The sequence below is a fragment of the Polyodon spathula genome, chromosome 1 (assembly GCF_017654505.1).
Source record: "Polyodon spathula isolate WHYD16114869_AA chromosome 1, ASM1765450v1, whole genome shotgun sequence".
In the NCBI taxonomy this organism is placed as follows: domain Eukaryota; kingdom Metazoa; phylum Chordata; class Actinopteri; order Acipenseriformes; family Polyodontidae; genus Polyodon; species Polyodon spathula.
Genome location: NC_054534.1, coordinates 3,492,175 through 3,511,371, shown reverse-complemented (window position 1 = coordinate 3,511,371; position 19,197 = coordinate 3,492,175). Strand labels below are relative to the sequence as shown.

General features: G+C 43.0%; 1 protein-coding gene across 5 annotated transcripts in view; it reads right to left on the bottom strand.

Annotated features, from left to right (window-relative positions):
- LOC121312786 (ras-specific guanine nucleotide-releasing factor 2-like) overlaps window positions 1–19,197 on the bottom strand; it is a 90,596-nt gene that overhangs the window by 39,562 nt on the left and 31,837 nt on the right. For all 5 annotated transcript variants that reach the window (XM_041244548.1, XM_041244556.1, XM_041244575.1 and 2 more), the window contains exons 2-8: window positions 18,233–18,339; window positions 9,560–9,707; window positions 4,968–5,057; window positions 4,319–4,572; window positions 3,783–3,862; window positions 1,790–1,983; window positions 289–398 (exon numbers count right to left, since the gene is read on the bottom strand). In XM_041244548.1, the coding sequence (XP_041100482.1) occupies window positions 289–398; window positions 1,790–1,983; window positions 3,783–3,862; window positions 4,319–4,572; window positions 4,968–5,057; window positions 9,560–9,707; window positions 18,233–18,339 (983 nt within the window). The remainder of the gene's footprint in view (window positions 1–288; window positions 399–1,789; window positions 1,984–3,782; window positions 3,863–4,318; window positions 4,573–4,967; window positions 5,058–9,559; window positions 9,708–18,232; window positions 18,340–19,197) is intronic.

The following is a 19,197-nucleotide window of genomic DNA, read 5'->3' as shown; positions in this document are numbered from 1 at the left end:
GTTAAAGAGTGCTTTTTGAATCACTGTTTCTTTCCTCTTCTACTCATTCTATTTCACTTTGCTTTCTCTTTCAGACTTTTATCCTGTAGGTCTTACAGTGTTTTGTAAGTCGTTGCTTTACTATGTATATATATATATATATATATATATATATATATATATATATATATATATATATATATATATATATATACACACACACATACACACACACAGTTTAAAACTGTGTGTCCACATTTCTAGACACACATCTTAAAAGAGGTATCTGTAGTACTGTCAGCATCTTACCTGGACAGGTCCTCCAGTTTGGACTTGGCGAATTCCAAGCTCTTGCGCTCCACGTGCTCGTGTGGGGTGTGGGCGAGGAGCTCATGAAGAGTGATAATGTACCGGGGTATCTAGAGAATACACCATATGAAGCAGATAGCAGATCACTTCAAAATACAAAAAGGCAAGTCTCACTGTGACTGAGCAGATGTGATACCCTGTTTATACTCATAAAAAAGTGTTACTGCTCCTCGCTGATTAGATATCAAACACATTACCCCTCTTTGTACTGGCCTGTGATATGCATACTTTTCCTAATTACATTGAAGTATGTACAAACCTCTTTCCATGCGCCTATATTCAATTGTTACTTGATTGATTCTGTATTATCTGGATAACCTTTAGTGTTGGTTTGTGTACAGTTTTAGAAAGGACTGTTGTGTAATGTTGCATAATGGTGACAGTGCGGGTTAATTTTCATGAGGCATCATCAGTTCTTATGTAGATTCTGGGAAAGATCGACAAGGTGAGGCAAAGCAAACTAATGATTTGGTTGGACAAGAACTCATCATCTTGAGCATGACAGCACCATATCTTTTTATTTTTAGTTCCCCCCACAACAGCTCAGGAGAACTAAAGGTCAGTGGCTGTCCTGACACCGTGACAAACTATTGCATCTTTACAACCAGGAACAGCTACCGGCTTCTGGAGGACAAAAGCCAGCCCTGCTGATGTCCACTTGAGTTCACTGGGCTCCTGGCCAGTAGCGTGGTGGTGAGAATCCCCCAGCCAGGGTGTGAACATATGCTCCCCTGACTGTATTACTCATACTGCACACCACATGGTTGTGCTTTTACCAGCTGAGACTCTCAGTGATCCCAACAGCACCATATCTTAACACTAGAGCCAGGCTCTCTTGCACAAGCAGTTACAAGACTGGTAGAATTTCTGTGTGCATTACCTAATTTATACCACTGGGGTCAGTCTTACCCAGAAAGGTACCTTCTGCATTTTCAACTTGAACAAACTCCAGCGTTGGAGTATGTTAGTGTTGCAGTTGTGAATTCACACACTGGTAATCAAATTAGTTTACAAACACATTGACACAAACACACTTTAGTACAAGATGCTTGTATCTTGCCTGTTTTGTATTCATGTCATATTGATCCTCAGGTATTCATGTTGTATTTATCCCAATAGGAAAGGGAAATAAATGGGTTGCAGATAGTTTTATTCTAGAAAATGCCCACACCCCTGCTTCAGATGGTTATAATGCAGATCCTACGGGTTTGTTGCCTACAATGTTATCAGCAGCAACACTGGAACAATCAGGGGGACCTTGTCTTTTTCCTGTAAAAACAACTGTTCATTAGTCACCCCACACAGGGGAACAACACTGACGACACAAAGTACAAAGTGGCATCGTCCTCTTCCTGTTAAAAGCACTGTGCAAGGCTTTGTTAGGCACCTTACACAAGGGCACTACTGACAGGAAACCGACCACAGAGCCAAAGGGCGCTACCTGGAACATGGGGTAGGTGAGGAAGGTCTCCAGCATCCTCCCCTCGCATGCAGCATTGGTCTCGTACTGCTTCAGCAGCTTGTCGAAGTCTCGGTTCTGCTTGCAGTTGGCCAGGACTTGCAGGCTATACTGGTGGTTGCGCACAAACTCTTGGTAGATATTCAACATTGGCAGTAAAATGTCAAACAGGTCAGCTGAAGAAAAAGAAACAGCACTGTAAAATGTAATCAGGCTTTTTACACAATCTCTTTGCCTGCCATGTGGGAAACAAAAACACTGTGTAACCATGGCAACCCCTGTCTTTCAAGCTTAGATTGCTTGGTTGTTCAACACTGTGAATTATAGGAATTACAGGACTTATTTTAACCCTTGAGATGTCACAAGCTTGGAAACTGTGGGCTACTGAAGCAGCTATTTTAATTCAGACACTCAGTAGGTATATGAGTGAAACATAAACACTTCTCCAAATACAATGAACAGCATTAGGGAGTGATCAGAGCTGATAGACGTTTCTCCAGAACATTAACCCTTTGCTGCCCAGTGGCCAATATATTTGACATTGAGGAAATAGGCATTAAACAGGTACGGGAACACTCGTGGCAGTAAAGGGTGAAGCCCATTTTTGATTAAACAATACAGTAATATTTGTAATGAATTTATATTATATAGGGTTATAGGATGGCGAAAGTATGTGTATGTGGGTAATATCGGCACGAGTAGAAGTGAACGGACTGAAGCTGAAAGCAGAGGCCAGTTTATGAGCTGCGAGTGCTGATATAACTCATACACAGGCGCACGCAGTCCTCTAAATGTATGATATACTGCTTTACCATTAATATACAGGTACACAATCCAGCTGTGTTTGTTTTCTAATCAGTACCAACCTTTTTTTAGTCCTTTGTCAATTTCACTGGTTGATGAAGACAGAATGCCTTTCAGTGGCTGAAGTAGTCGGACGATTGTGATGTCACTGTTTTGAATGGACTGCAGTTGAATTGAATTTGAAAAAGTGCTTCAGGTACGATTTATTAAAGAAGTGACATCAACCGTGCTGATATGGAGAATACAGCACGGTAAAAAACTAAAACCGTCACAGCTGATGTCATGAATGAGGTTTCTCCATTGCGGAATACAGAAGGCTAAAAAGATCTTATTGGCTAAAAAGATCCTGAGCACTCTGTAATAATATTTTAATCATGAGGAAGAGAAACAGTAGATGCTTTGTGAAAGCCCATGGTGTCTAATTCATAGCAAACTGCTGACAAAAGCTCTGACCTCACCAAAACATGTGGCTGCCAATATCTCCTTCATGTGGCAGCCAATATCTCCTTCATGTGGCAGTATTTTACAAACAAGGACTATAGCTGAAACCTTGTATCAGCTCTTCATCAGCTTTCAGTCAGCTCAGAGCATTATTGGAACGTTTATTTAAACGTTGTGAAAACCAAAAACCAACACCTCTTCACTGACTGATAAAAGAACACAAATCACAAAAGCCACTCCCCTTCTCCCTGATGTCCCATACAGATTCCTCGTCCACACAGCAAACATACAGTGCACGCAGTTCCATTGTGCCTAATGTAAGGGTTAATGCCAGGGTGGCCAGGCCAGGACAGACTCATGTGTACCAAGAGCCAAAAAGTGACAATACTGACCACCACTAAGGGACAGATAGGGGGGTAGCATGTAAACATCAGGTGATGGGGAAGCTCATTAATGTCAATGGGGAATTCTGGAGAGTGTGGGTGTGCATTGTGTGTATGTGCTATGTATCTTAACGGGTAATGTCCATTGAGCATCTGTCTGTGGGAAAGTTCAGCTCTTGTTTTGTGCAGCCTGAATGAAATGCCTCCTAACATGTATTATATATATATATATATATATATATATATATATATATATATATTATATATATATATATATATATATATATATATATATATATTTTTTTTTTTTTTTTTACAGTCCACACTCACACCTTTTACAAACTCACCTAAAATTAACGTAGGCCAATTAGCGATCCTTGCCTTCAGTCCTTGGTGAAATATTTCATGTAGAAACATTATCGTCTCACTAAAAAAAAAAAAAGCATTAGCATTAGTACAGCGTAATAGAGTCACCCGGCACACTCATCTTGGATAGCTTCTGGAAACTGGTTTGGTTAAGCACCATCACGCACATTGACCAATGTGCTCATAAACACCTTAAAACTGTTTTGCTAATTTAAGAGAGCCAACCAATATTATTTAAGCCAGAAGATGCAGCCCGGACCAGGGACGTGTATTCAATTGACCAGAAATGCGATAGATCCAGATAGCAGGCTGTTTAAATCCTTAATACTGGACCGTTGAGGAACTTGTACATGTTTTTAATGACAGAGGTTCACTAAAGAGACTCGCATACCCTGGTAGATATTTGATTTCCATAGCCTACTGTTATAATTCTTCACAGTATTGGGATTGGGATCTACCTCTGTTGAGAACAACTGAACACACCTCAGGCCGCTGTGTGACCTCTCTCTGGTCTTACCTGTTGAGGAAGATGCTGCTGACGTCGTCGTGGCAGATGGGCGGCTTCTTGGAGCTGGCTGCCATTCGGAGGGGCCGCAGGAAGCAGTTGACCAGGATGTAGAGCTGGTGCACATACTCTGTCTCCGCCTCCACCATGTTGAAGACGATCTGGTTCCTCTTTCTCATGCTCTCAGCGTGGGGGGAACAGATGTAATCCTGGACGATCGTCTTCCACTTCCTCCTGCACAGCCAGCCTCTCATGAAGCTCTGGACCTGCAGGGGTTGAGAAGAGCAGAGGGAGGTCAGCTGCAGAGTGAGCAGTGGGGAAGAAGACTAGGGGATTATGTGGAAGCAAAGTCAACAGCAGAGGAATAGACAATTCAAATAAACAAATTTGTGTGGAAAACTAGCAAGAGACAACTGCACTATTTCCTGCTGGCTTTAGTGTTTTTTTCTGCCTAAGAGTATTTCATTGGTTTTTGTATGTTGTTTATTTTGTCAATAACAGTGAGGAATCCTGCTCTTAAACAAATGAATTAGTCACTGATCTTGCCTGCCTGACCTTTAGTCACCCTTTCACATGTCACTTATGTGGACAAAATGTCCTTGATCACACACTCCACACATGTAATGTGATTCAGTAATGCCTGCAGGCTGGTTCACATGACCTTTTTAATCTTCTTAATATCTGGATCTTCTTCTTCTTGGTTTCCTTGGTAGGGGCGCATCCGTTCCTTTGTTTTATTGAGAGCGATGATCTAGGAAACAAAACATATTTTACTTGACATTATTAAAAACAGTACATAAACTCAACATGCAGCCGACTATCTGGAAGTTGGAAAAACAATAGTAGAGATCTAAGAAAAAGAAAGGAAAGAGAAGGGGTCACAATAAACTGATCAAAAGTTTACTAAAATCAGGGATGAGATGGAATTTTTAACTGGCTGAAATAAGCAGCTGACAATGTATATAACATGTAAATCTGGGCCAAGGATAAGGAAAGCGTGTTCAAATTAATCAAGTAAGGCGCGTGGTTTCTTTAATCAACCTCCTTGAATAAAGTCTAATCACCACCAACACCATTGGTGGTAGCAAAGGGGGGGCTCGTCGGTTCCAAACTTTATAATTCAATAAGCGAGGTGACAGCATCAGTAAGCACTAGAATATTTATTTGATAGGTGTGACCCAGGATCTCGCTGCCCTCCTATGAGGTGAGACAGCTTTCACAGGTCAGGGAAGGGTGATGGGACCCATAGATCGCAGAAAGCGGTATTCCAACCACAACCACGGTGGACCCAGATAGCTTTTTACAGTAGGGGCTAGTCTCAAAGCCATTTACTCCATATTGTCATTAGGAAAGGAAAAAATAGCAAGCACAATTCTAAAACAAACTGGAAACGACTTGAGACTACTCACAAGCTCCTCCAATAAATATCAGTTTTTTGGGGGTGTTGTGTCTTTATTAGGTGCATGTTTCTATCATTGTAGAATTGTGTTAATGATAATTTAGAGTTCCTAGCTTTGAGAATCTAGCCCTAGGATGTTTATCTTTCTTTATAGAGAGACATTTCAATTTCAGAACGTTACCTTGTTAATGGTACTTAGATATTCTTGTTAAATTCCTAAATGGCACTCTACTTCTTTTTAGAGATGTGTTTTAAATATCAATGTAATTTAAATACAAACAGACACCACTTTATATACAGGGGTTACACTCACGATTACTTGGAATAAAGAATGTCCTCACTGAGTCTCATCACAAAAAGAGGTTATCTAGATAAACAGAAAACCACTGCTATTCAAGAGGGGAGTCATGAAGACACAAACTGCATTTAAGAATTATGTAATGATTCAGGGTTTACTGGAACCCATTCAGGGTTTACTGGAACCCATTCAGGGTTTACTGGAACCGGTTCAGGGTTTACTGGAACTGATTCAGGGTTTACTGGAACCGATTCAGGGTTACTAGAACCGATTCAGGGTTTACTAGAACCGATTGAGGGTTTACTGGAACCGATTGAGGGTTTACTGGAACTGATTCGGGGTTTACTGGAACTGATTCAGGGTTTACTGGAACCGATTCAGAGTTTACTGGAACTGATTCAGGGTTTACTGGAACTTCTGGATGGATAAAATGAAAAGCAATATTAGGCGCATGTGATGAGTCAAAGGGATTTCGGTCTGTGATTCAGCCTCCCGACAATAGATGGCATCAAACCAACTCGGGACTTCCCTTAACAAGATCTCGTGACCATGGCAAAAGTCATCTTTTTGAGGGGCGGCACCTTGGTGAGGGGCGGAAGTACGAGTATGTAAATTCCAGCCACTGGAGTCAAGTGAAGGATAAGGACACTTGTCAGTTGGGGATTGGTGTTCCACTGACTACAGAGGCGGGACATTACATACTAAAGGGAACGTACTACTGTGTTTGGGGTTGGTCCGAAAGTAAAATAGGAGGAGTAACGGGTGGAGGGAGATACTAGTTTGGTGCAGCAGGATTTTTTAAAAAACACTAACATTTCTTTTGTCTTTTTTTGTTTATGTATGGTTTACCACGAAGACGATTAAAGACGAGTTCTCACGGTCTGTTTTGGATTTCACCCCTGCACTCCTTCCCTCACACCATTTTGTTTTCTTTTGTTATTTAATTATTTTGTTGTGTATAGATAATAAAAATAAATTATTTTATTTCTGTACACATAAATTACTGTCTGGACATTCCATTTAATACACTCTCGCCTCACAGCGCAATATGCAGTAATATTTTTATTAAAAGCCAGATTAATTGCTTACAATTACGTTACGTTAAAGTTGTTTTCCTGAAAGCCACAGTCTGCCACTGATAGATAAAAACACAAACAAATAAAACCAGAGCAGACTCTCACTCACCCGAACCCCAGGAATATACACCTATAATCAAAACCATGCTACACTAATACAGTACATGGGGATAGCGGACTGTACACAGAAGGCTTGAAAAGAGACCCACGCATCTACATAGCATTCACAACCCTTCCTGTGAGCATTCACTCCAAAACAAATAAATAGACAAATAAACAGGCATGAAAGAGTGCAGAAAGCAAGCGGAAGGGAATACTTTTTGGGCTGTAAGCAGTTAGTATGACTGCAAAAAGACACATAATATAGTAGATTAGTGCAAAGCAGCTTGTTCTGAGCTGGAAAACTGATGCAGTTATTTAATCAGAAAGCTCAGGGGGAACTTGTTGCACAGTCTGTGGCTGTTTATCTTACTCTCCAGTTCTAATATACCACTGCCTGGGGACACAATGTGGGGAAGACATCAACACAGATTGGCCAGAACAAGATACATCTCACAATAAAGGTTAACATATACCATTAAAACACTATTATAATAACAGTGCATTACTCTTACAACCCTAAAAGCAGAGCCATTAGGAGACCACAATGGCACATGGTACTGATATGCCATACGAAAAGAGACCCGAACATACCAGTTAAACCACCAGTATACACTGTATAGGAAAGAAAGGCAGGACAGAAGAGGAGGAGGGGTAGCGCTATACATAAGAAACAGTCTTGAAGCCCAGGTGTTAAACCTGGACAAAGAAAACAAAGCTGAATCAATAAAGGTCAGAATAACAGACAAAAATTCCAAGGGCATAATAATAGGAGCATGCTATAGACCGCCAGATTCAGATGGTGAGCAAAATAATCTGTTATACAATGACATTAGAAATGCGTGTAGCAAAGGAGAAGCCATACTAATGGGGGATTTCAACTTCCCCCATATAAAATGGGAAAACCCGGTGGGTAGCATGAAGGATGAAATTGAAATGGTGGAAATGACAATTGACTGCTTCCTAACGCAATTTGTCAAGGCACCGACTAGAGGGGAGGCATGCCTTGATTTAGTCTTTTCAAATAACGAAGACAGAATAACTAAAACAGAGGTCAAAGAACCACTAGCAAACTCAGACCACAACATGGTCTCATTTGAAGTGCTTTTTAAAACCCCAAAAGTAATTACAATTTTAGAAAAGCAAACTATGAAGGTATGAAACAGAGACTAACAGAAGTAGATTGGAGTAAATAAGAGAAAACAACCACAGAAAAAGGGTGGGTGTTCTTCATAAATGTAGTACTAGAGGCGCAAAACAATTACATCCCTAAAGCAGACAAATCTAAATGTAAAACTAAATTGCCAAAATGGTTTAATAGATCAATTTAAAAAAATATTCAGTGAAAAAAGGCACTTTACAGAGCATTAAAAAGAGACCAAAAACAAAGTACACAGAAAGAGTCAAAAAAAAGAGAGAAATAGAAATGAACATTGCTAAGGGAGTGGTTAACATGTAGAAAACAGAAAATACTGATTAGAGGAGAAACCTCAGAACGGAGCAAGGTAACCAGTGGAGTACCACAGGGATCAGTATTAGGTCCTCTGCTATTCCTAACCTACATTTTGATTCTGGTATAGTAAGCAAACTTGTTAAATTCGCAGATAACACAAAAATAGGAGGAGTGGCAAACACTGTTGCAGCAGCAAAGGTCATTCAAAATGATCTAGACAAGATTCAGAACTGGGCAGACACATGGCAAATGACATTTAATAGAGAAAAGTGTAAGGTACTGCACGCAGGAAATAAAAATGTACATTATAAATATCATATGGGAGATACTGAAATTGGAGAAGGTATTTATGAAAAAGACTTAGGAGTTTTTGTTGATTCAGAAATGTCTTCATCTAGACAATGTGGGGAAGCTATAAAAAAAAGGCCAACAAAATTGGCTTTGACTTTGGCTTGGCTATGCTCATCTGGTTTTTAGTAGCTGATTGATCTTAGAACTTTGTCAAGTTTTAGGATCCAAATGATTCTGCCAAATGATCAACGTAGCAATCCTGTACCTCTGTATGTATATGTACTGTATAAGCATCTCACAGTGTAAATCAATGAGGCAATCCTGTACCTCTGTATGTATGTGTACTGTATAAGCATCTCACAATGTAAATCAATGAGGCAATCCTGTACCTCTGTATGTATGTGTACTGTATAAGCATCTCACAGTGTAAATCAATGAGGCAATCCTGTACCTCTGTATGTATGTGTACTGTATAAGCATCTCACAGTGTAAATCAATGAGGCAATCCTGTACCTCTGTATGTATGTGTACTGTATTAGCATCTCACAATGTAAATCAATGAGGCAATCCTGTACCTCTGTATGTATGTGTACTGTATAAGCATCTCACAATGTAAATCAATGAGGCAATCCTGTACCTCTACTTTCAGCCTCTCGATCTCAGTGTCCTGGTCCTCAAGCTGGTGCCGCAGTTGGTTTGCTGCAATCTTCTCCGTCTCCACGATCTGCACCAGGTGGATGTACTTCTGCATCAGCACCTCCCGTTCAATTATAATGTCGGAGTAGCTAGAAGAAAAAAGGACAGGGTAGGTGTCAGTGTAAACAGAAACAAACCCCACTGCAATGAGAATATCACTTCAGAGTGTGTGCGTGTAGATGCTGTTGAGACACACACACACAGATATATCTACAGAAATACTTCAACTAGCACATGAGAGCAGGGGTATCTCAAGTGCAGGACTGGAGGTTAAAATAAATACGGCAGGGATCGTTTGTATTTGAGGATGCCCGTATTGAAAGCTGACCTATTTCTAACAAACTTACAATGGTAAAGGTGTATGGCACAAAATGTAATAATGTAGAAACCTGAGTAAAACAGTAAAGAATGGGAGACTTTTGTGTTGTTTTCCAATGAGAGAATGGCTTCATTCCATACACACGTCTGCTTCTCAAGTCTACTGTAACTGATAGAATGTATGCTTGAGATCATTTCAATGCGTGAGGTCAAACTCATCCCTTCTACTGCACGTTAAATCAGGTTTGGGTGTGTAACTTGTAAATAGTTTGAGAACTGAGGCCACTATGTGATATGTGGTAGAGCAGCCTGGCTGACTGATCCAAAGGCAGGGATCCAGGAGTACTGTTAATTATTAGCAGTGATTAATTATTAAAGGGAACTCAAACACCAAACCCTACGGTCACACTAACCTATCATTTGATATCACAGAAATACGATATGATGTGTCTTTTTTCAACTTCCAATTTAAAAAAATAGATACTTTAGCGATTAAATCTGGATTTTCTCGAGCCTTCTTTAACTCCCGTGACGTCACGATGCGAACAAATCCAACATTCTACTACGACAATTCACATTGAAGACAACGGTACAATCCATTATTTACTTTTAACTTCTAGTTCAGTTTTATTTAACATTTTAACTTGTTTTCACGATATAGATGTTAATAATATAATACAAAACTTTACAAAAGTGGAAAATATGACTTCCATACTCATCCAGGCGTTTCTTGGAATCATCTCGTTTTACTGTTGTCGATACTGGTAATAGGCTGTAGACAGCACCCCGCGGGTGAGATATACTGGGCTGAAGTCTGGGTGACAGGTTATGCATGACAACAAATGCTTTCCCTTTGTGTACCCATTGCTTGGCTGGCAGTTACCACAGAAGGAGCACCTGAGATAAGGAACGTAAAATACATACCAGTGGGATTAGGCCTTTATTTTCGTTTGTATCTTCCAACCTGAAGGCTGGTGGGAATGACTTGAGTGGTCTCCAAATGACTAAATTAAAACTCTACGCATGTCTAAGGAGTCGTATATGCGTCTTTGTCATTTACTGAGACATTTCCTGGAGTGTTGGTGGAAAAACGAGTTGCGGTCGCACTGTGGCATTTGGGGATACGAATGGCCCCATATTGTTTTATTTAAATTGCAAAAACAAAAATACTATTTTTTTTTCCTTACAACAAAATATTACACAACTGCACTTTGATTAAATAAAAAAAGTATATTACATGTATGCATTATTTACCATTGTTATGAATTAACTATTCATCAATATTACAAAATCAACTTCGCTCATCAAGCACCTATATATATCACAAGGAAATGCCTGATAAACAATGACATAACCAGTTGCGCAATAATCCACTGAGGACCAACTGCGCTTGTGTAAGTGTGGTTGCAATACACACACACATACAGTTAGTATGCAATAACTAACATAACTGAGTTAATAACTTTAGGTTATTACCATAACCCTGGTTCCCTGAAAAGAGAATAACAACCATTAACGGGAAGAGCCTCTCTGACCGTCAATCTCTGAGTAAATATACAAAGGCTGCCCTATCAGGGCCCTGCTGTAAGGGGGAAGTCCCTCCCACCTCCTGTTAAAGAGGGATGTCCTCACAGTAGCACATCACCATTTTTTTTCAAAAACAGAGGTCAGCTAGGGACACGACCTCAAAGGGTAATGGTTGTCATTCTCTTTTCAGGGAACCAGGGTTATGGTAATAACCTAATGTTCCGTTTCCATTCAAATAACATCCATTACCGAATGGGTAAGCTGTACCAAAGCTGTCGTGGCTCCACATTACTGACAGTACAGTTCCCTGCGAGCCCACATGACGCTTAAGGGCATGCCACCTGCAAAAAGAGCCCAGAGAGGGTCTTGTTCGGTTTGTAACATCAAGGCGGTAAAAACGCACAAATGTCTGACTACCTGTCCATGTAGCAGCATTGCATGACTCATCTAAGGAGACGCCATGAAGGAAAGAACACAAAGTTGCCTGGCCCCTGGTAGAATGGGCCATAATGTCCCCCGGTAAGGGGGAGTCTGTCTGTTCATACGCAAAGCGTATCACATCTGTCACCCAGTGCGCTAGACGTTGCTTCGATAGGGCCTGACGTCTACAGCGGGACCCGTAGCAGACAAACAGCTAGTTTGACTGTCTCCAGGACGCAGTCCTATTCAAATAACAGCGCAGAGCCCGAACTGGGCATAGCGTATGTTGTCTATGGTCCTCCTCTGACTCGTGCGGGGGAGGTTTGAAAGTATCCAAAACCACTGATTGGGTAATATGGAATGAGGATACCACCTTTGGCAAAAAGGATGGATTTGTTCTTAATGTTACCCGCGAGTCACTTCCAGTGAAAGTCATACATGTGTCATCGATGGACAATGCATGAAGCTCACTTACTCGTCTGGCAGAGGTAATGGCTATTAAAAATGCCACTTTTAATGAAACAGAGCGCAGTTCTGCTGACGCCCTGGGCTCAAATGGGGGACCCATAAGGTGGCATTTTCATGGAAGGATGAAGCCTCCGAGCCCTTTTAAGAAATTGCACTGCCAGGAAATGTGCCCCAGGGGACACAGAGTCAATTTTGTCATGGAACGCTGATATTGCTGCCAGGTATACCTTCAAAGTGCACGCTAATTTTCCTGCATCAAACAGGTGTTGTAAGAAGGTTAATATTGTCTCAATCGGGCAAGTAGTGTTTCTACTATTGCATCTGGCAAACCTCGTCTGAATAGACGGCTCCGTTCAACAGCCAGACCCAGAGTGGGAGCTGGGCTGGGTTCGGGTGCCATAATAGCCCCTCCGCTTGGCTCAGAAGGTCCTTGAGCAGCGGGAGCTGCTACAGCTGATCCGACAGCATGTCGGAGAGGAGAGCAAATCAGGGGCGTCTCGGCCATCTGGGTGCAACCAGCAGAACCTGTGCTCTCTCCACCCTGATCCTCTCTAGTGTCAGGGGTTTTAATGGTAGCGAAGGAAATGAATACACGAGCCCCTGTGGACAGGGGTGAGCTAGCATGTCTACTCCCAGGGGGTCCCCGGTCTCTCTCCATGGAGAACCATAGGTGGCAATGAGTGGACTCGACTGTGGCAAAGAGGTCGACTCGTGCTGGTCAAAACCTCTCCCAAATCTGTTTCACCACTTGAGGATGCAGCCTCCACTCCGAGCTGTCTGGAACTCCTCTGGACAGGAGGTCTGCTGCCTTGTTGTCCACATCGAGGGAAGATCCGAGGCGCAGATTGCTGAGACCGAGCCACCACTCCAGTGTCTTCCGGCATTGTCTGGACACTCGCACCAGCCAGTACCGATCTCGGACCGGGTGCACCTTGAGCATATTCACCCAGGCTTGAAGCGGGCGCATTCTCAGCAGCCCTAGTGGAAGGATTCTCAAGGCAGCTGCCATCAGCCCCAACAACCTTTGATATAGTTTGACCTGTAGGAGAGTGTCCTCTCTGAATAGGGAGAGTGTGGTCTCCAACGACTGAATCCTGTCTTCTGACAGTGAGGCAAGCATGCTCACAGAGTTCAGTTTGATCCCCAGGAACACTGTGGACTGAGACGGTACAAAGTTGCTCTTCTGTTGATGTACTGACAGCCCTAACTTCGCCACATGATCTATGACCTATTTTGTGCCTTTGCGTGTGCTTTTGACTGCACGCAAACCAACCAGTGGTCCAGATAGTTTAGGATCCGAATACCCCACAGCCTCTCCACCAACGCTCTGGTACAGTACCAGTATGGCCATGACATTCACTGCTTGCACGGACAGCGCTGCCAACGAGTAAGTCTTCTTCAGCATCGCGTCCGTTGTTCTGCATGGTTTTGATGGGCAGGTTGGGTCCTTATCCCCCTTGGGGAAGTGGAACCTTGCACCAGCAAGGCTCGCTTCTTGGGCTCCTGCAGTGTGCAGCAGAGACTCTGCTGTTCTGGAGGCTGAGGGTGCAGACGCTGGGTTGCCCCAGGAGGAGCGCACCAAATCCAGGAAGTCCTGGCATAAGGGGAGGGCGTGCTGTGGGTGCCCTCTCTGCTGGAGGAAGCGGTTCCCCTTTCCCTCCTGTTCCGCCGGCCATGGGACGTCCGTGGCTGCAGCTGCATGCTGCATTAGCGCCCGGAACTCCTCCTTCTGGGACAAGTGTAGCAAGGGCGGCAGGGTGCTCCACACTGTGGCCTGCCCGACGGAGATGGCTCGGTCTGATACATCCGACCTGGAAGCTGTGAAGGACAGCTCATCTTGGCTAGGGGTTCTAGGCAGAGGGGACTGGGAACAAGACTGTGGGGGCTAGGGCTGCCCAGTGGTAGGGGGCAGCCTGCCCTGAGATTTTAATAGGATCTTCAGCATGGTTTGCTGACGCCCTTACAGTCTCTGCCAGCTCCGCGAAACACAGCGCGGCCAAGCTTGGGCGCCTTAGAGGAAACTGCAATGGCGAACGTCTGCGCCTGCATGGGGAAGGGGAGCGGTGCCTGCGTGGCGACCTCCTGTCCCCTGGGGAAGAGGAGCGGTGCCTACACGACAACTGGCTGTCCACCGGTGAGCATCCCCTTGAGTAGTACCGCCTTGGCGATGACCATCTCGCCTCCCCTGAGAGGTGTCTGCACCTCTGTACCGGTGGTGGGGAAGGGGAGGGTGACCCAGTTGTGCGGGAGAGTTCCCTAGTCACTGCAGCAGAGGGGATCCTGGACGACCTCTGTGGAGGATCTTGGACCACCGATCTCATTCTCCAATGACTTGAGAAGAGAGACTCTGCTGGGGATAGGGCTGCTCTCCATCTCTTTGTTCTCCTCGACAGATCCGACATGGAGAGCAGTCCAGCTAACCTGCCAGTGCCTTGGCCGCGTGCTCTGGCCCTAGGCACCTGGAGCAGGATCGATGTTCATCCTGCCTGGGCAGATTCGCTGAGTACCGCGGACGGTGCCGTTCTGTAGACGGCCTCGAAGAGGTTCACCGGTGCCGAATCAATCGGTGCCGAGAAAAGCGCTGTCGATGCCGAGACAGTCGGTGCCGAGTGGACCTCTTCCAAGGTCGGTGCCGATGGTAGGCACTGTCAGGGCTGAGCTGTAGGCGGCGCCGAAGATGTTTACACCGGTGCTGAGTCAACCGGGACAGGGTAGGCGCTGTTTGGCGGGAAAAACCGCGGTCGATGCCAGGGTGTGCAGCCAATTCAATCGCCATGGTCGGCGAGGGCAAGAAGGAAAGCCTGAGGATTGAGAGGGGCGCTAGGCCCGAGCTGTTGCTGTTTTTTTTTTTTTTTTTTTTTGGTGGCTGTGGCTGATTAAATCGGTGTAGAGGACGACACTGCGAGCCCGTGGAGTATCCCTACAGCACCACAACAGCTCTCACACGGTGTATCAACTACACCAAGCCTCATGTAGTGAGAGTGTAATGGCCGCTCACTAATCCCTGAAGAGGGGTCCAAACCAACTCTAGCCAGAAAACTGAAAAGAGAATATAGCGAGAGCCAATTTACCAACACTCGAGAGCGTGATTACCGTGGATTTGATTTGAAATTTATTTGGAAAACCAAACAAATCAGCCAAAATTGGTACATAAAAGCAAAAGCAATCTACGACCTGTCTCAGAGAGATGAGAGAGAAAATGGTGATGTGCTACTGTGAGGACGTCCCTCTTCAACAGTAGGTGGAAGGGACTTCCCCCTCACAGCAGGGCCCTGATAGGGCAGCTTTTGTATATCGAATTGAAAGGGAACCGCACTTGATACTTACTCTGAAAAGGATTAACTAGTGCAGTTGTCACTGCCCTTTGTAACAGAACTGTGTGTGCATACAAACCGTATTAAAAGCAAAAGGTGAACTCATAACCGCATTGAGCCTGTGTGTGTATGTAATAGCCTTACTTTTTTTCACAAAGATATGGTACCCAGCAAAAATCTCACCAGTCAGTATTGTTTAAATGATTGTCTTGATCGCTGCTATTTTCCGTTCCATCCGTTTCGTACGGTTTGAAACGACAGGGCTCTATCAGGCGTTCTGAAGATAGATGCTCCATAAGGCTTTATTGTTCATTGTTTCTGAATATAGACACCAAATCTGAATCAGAACTGCTGTCGTAGTCTGTCTCTATTGCAGCTGCCATGTCCAACACTAAAGGTGTTCACTCTATGACGTCACTGATCTGTATTTTTTTTTTCTGTTTGGTTCCCCTTTAAGTATCAAATGGCAAAGATTCCTCCACGAGCGGCCTTATCTGTTTTTCCAACCAACTCCAGACGACATTTGCTGAAATGACTAACATCAATAAATTCAGGAAGCAATCCCACATTCTGACCCTGGAAGCTTTTAAATGTGTCATACTTTAATATTGACAGTGTTTAATTATGCTTTACCATGCTTTCACTTTGCTTTATTACACTTTGCTATGCTTTAACTATGGTCAAGTCTTATAAGGAAACTGCATAATAGTAGAAGCACTTGAAGTCAACACACTTGTCTTAATGAAGGGTCTCATTTTTGTGATTATTATTTTGTGATTAGCATTATTAGAACTCACAAAGCCCCTCTCTTATGGTATAAGAGTATATGTTAACATTTTTACAGAGACATACAACACCTGTTGCCAGATGCTTTCAAATATGTAAGGATTCGTGTTTTTTCCACAACAGCACTTCAAAGCGGCCCACTGTTTTTAAACTACCCTGCAAGGCTGGAGGATGTGGGCAGGCAATGCACAGGCAAGCACAAGGTCAGAACTGTGATGATGTACAGCAGGGTTAGCAAAGCAGATGTGTTCTGACGGGAAGGAGGGAGAAAGCTAGACTGTGATTCTCTGACATTTCCAGCTCAGCTTCTAAAAATGATTGATCGCCTAGTACTACTGCCCTGTATCTAATAATAACAGGGCTGTTCACTGTGAGGTTTACACAGTCAGCTGATAGAATTGCAAGGATGAGAGTCTCCATCATTCATGGAGTGCACTCAAAGTAATAACAGGTGGAATGAAATGTTCCATTTCAGTGAATGCTTAAAACACACCATGGGTGACAGCAGCAGACATACCCTCCCCCATCATTAAAGATAGGAATAACTCAAAACAGGTGTCAGTACCACGGAAAAGTCAATCACCATGACCTGCATCAATAGCATCTTACAACAAAATACCCATGCATATGTACTGAAACCCCTTCTCACGCTATTTTCTTCAGGAATATGCTCAAGGAGTCACAAGGCAGGAGATATACAGTATTGTGTCCATCATAACATTTTTATATCAACCCATACAGAAAAAAACTAAAACCACAAGGATCATGCTAGGATCAAGCTAGACATGCAGGACCACAAATGCAAGTTGAAAGTAAGAACTATGCAAGGGTTAACCCAAGATAAGGAAGGATTGCATGCACAGCTTGGACAAAAAGTTAAAGAAGGATCCTGCTTGAAATATGCAAGGGATGCATGGATCACACAAAGAATTAGCAAGATATGAACTGAGAATAAAATGACTGTAATTCTAACAGGGTGGAGGCTGGGTGTGAACCGACGACCCTGCACTCTGCAAGCGAGCTTCTTAACCACAATGCAGAAGAGCTGGGCTCAGCTACATTTGTAATTTCAGAGTGTTCAACCTCGTCTCATCTCACCAATGGGACAGAATCTGTAACAACACTGCCTGTTACATAATGATTGCATAAGGCATGCATGAAATACAGTTAGAGGAAGAGACAATAAAGTAGAATACAGGTGAAAATGGTGTGTGAAGTAATCACACTGCATAGTATTACATAACATGTCAAGCTTTAGCAACAGTGAAGTTGGGGCTGACTGGTAAACAGTATCAACATATTCTATCTCTGGCAGTAGTAATTGCTTGGCAATGAAAGCCGTAGCCTATACAATCAATTCAAACAGATTTAGGGTGAGTTCTTAAACAATTGTATTTACATGATCACCAAAATGTAGCTGAGGATCAAGCCACAGTCCTGGGTATTTCAAATATGCAGTACGTAAAGATGGAGAACAATTTTGCATTGCAATTGTTAGATTTGAGCCAACCTGCAATACGAAACTGCTCTACTGGAATCTTTCATCACAGTCTTTTCACTGTTATATTCCTATATGAAAAGCCATTTGACCTGCATTCTTACCAACAACTAACAATCTGCAGCAAAACCATACTTGTTTCACACTCGCTGCCTTGTGGATTTGAAGCGTTTAAAATGAGAGTAAAAAGGTTTTGCCATAAGCCACACACTGCCTTGTAAAGACTGTATGAATTGTTATGGAGCTTAACCCATTTCCCCAGGTTATCCCCAGTGCTCTCTACCTGGCTTGTTGGATTCCTTCAACCCACTCGTCACAGTCAGTCTCCTCCTCCGTGCGCAGCTCCAGAGGCTTCTGTCCATCGTGGCCGAAGACGATGATGAAGTAATACTGAAACAGACAAGAGTGAGACTGAGACCAGCAACCAGACTGATGGATACACATCAGAGCAACAATCAAAGTATTCATCCAATATGCTATGCATTTAGCAGAGTCTACCATCGCTTGCCATCTTTTTTTTTTTAATATGCTTTACCATATCTCACTAAGCTTTACAACAGTAACCTATGCTTTCACTTATTAGACTTTGTTATGCTGGGTGTTCCAGCAGCTAGTTTTTTTATCTGGGTTCATTGGACCTAACTAGAACAGCAATTAAGTCAGCATAAAGGGGTAAAAAATTGCTATTACAGTTTGTAGATATATGTCATGATGTAAGATACATCACTGCACTGTATATCCTTGTTCAGACACAGTCCAGTCCTAAATGCACTATCCTTCCAATGCGCCGTGGCGCCCACTGGCAGTGTCAATGGGGCTAAGCGGGGGAGGCTGCTGTAAAAGCTCACCCACTCACACTGACGACTAGCTGCTAGTGCTGTGAGAAGAGATTGTCTGTTTCTTTTTATGACTGTTGGGACTCCAGTAGGAGCCCAAGGAATCAAAGCAGGATTTTCAATTTCGCTGTTGAAATGTGGCTCTTTGGAAACACAAGGACTGTTCAATGGAATGTTTTGTTTTTTGAAAGCCCACTTTGATTAACCAAATGAAGTTTGCAGTTCATAGATTTCAAACAGCGTTACAAGTTTATTCTCATTATTCAAAGAATGTTTAACCTCAGAGAACGTTGATAAACACTGTTATAAAAACAGTCCTTAAAGCAATCATTAAAGTTTTGGGAATATGTCCCTAAACCTTTATTACAACCCAGTGAAGGTTTATCTAACTACTCCCTTCCCTTAAATATAG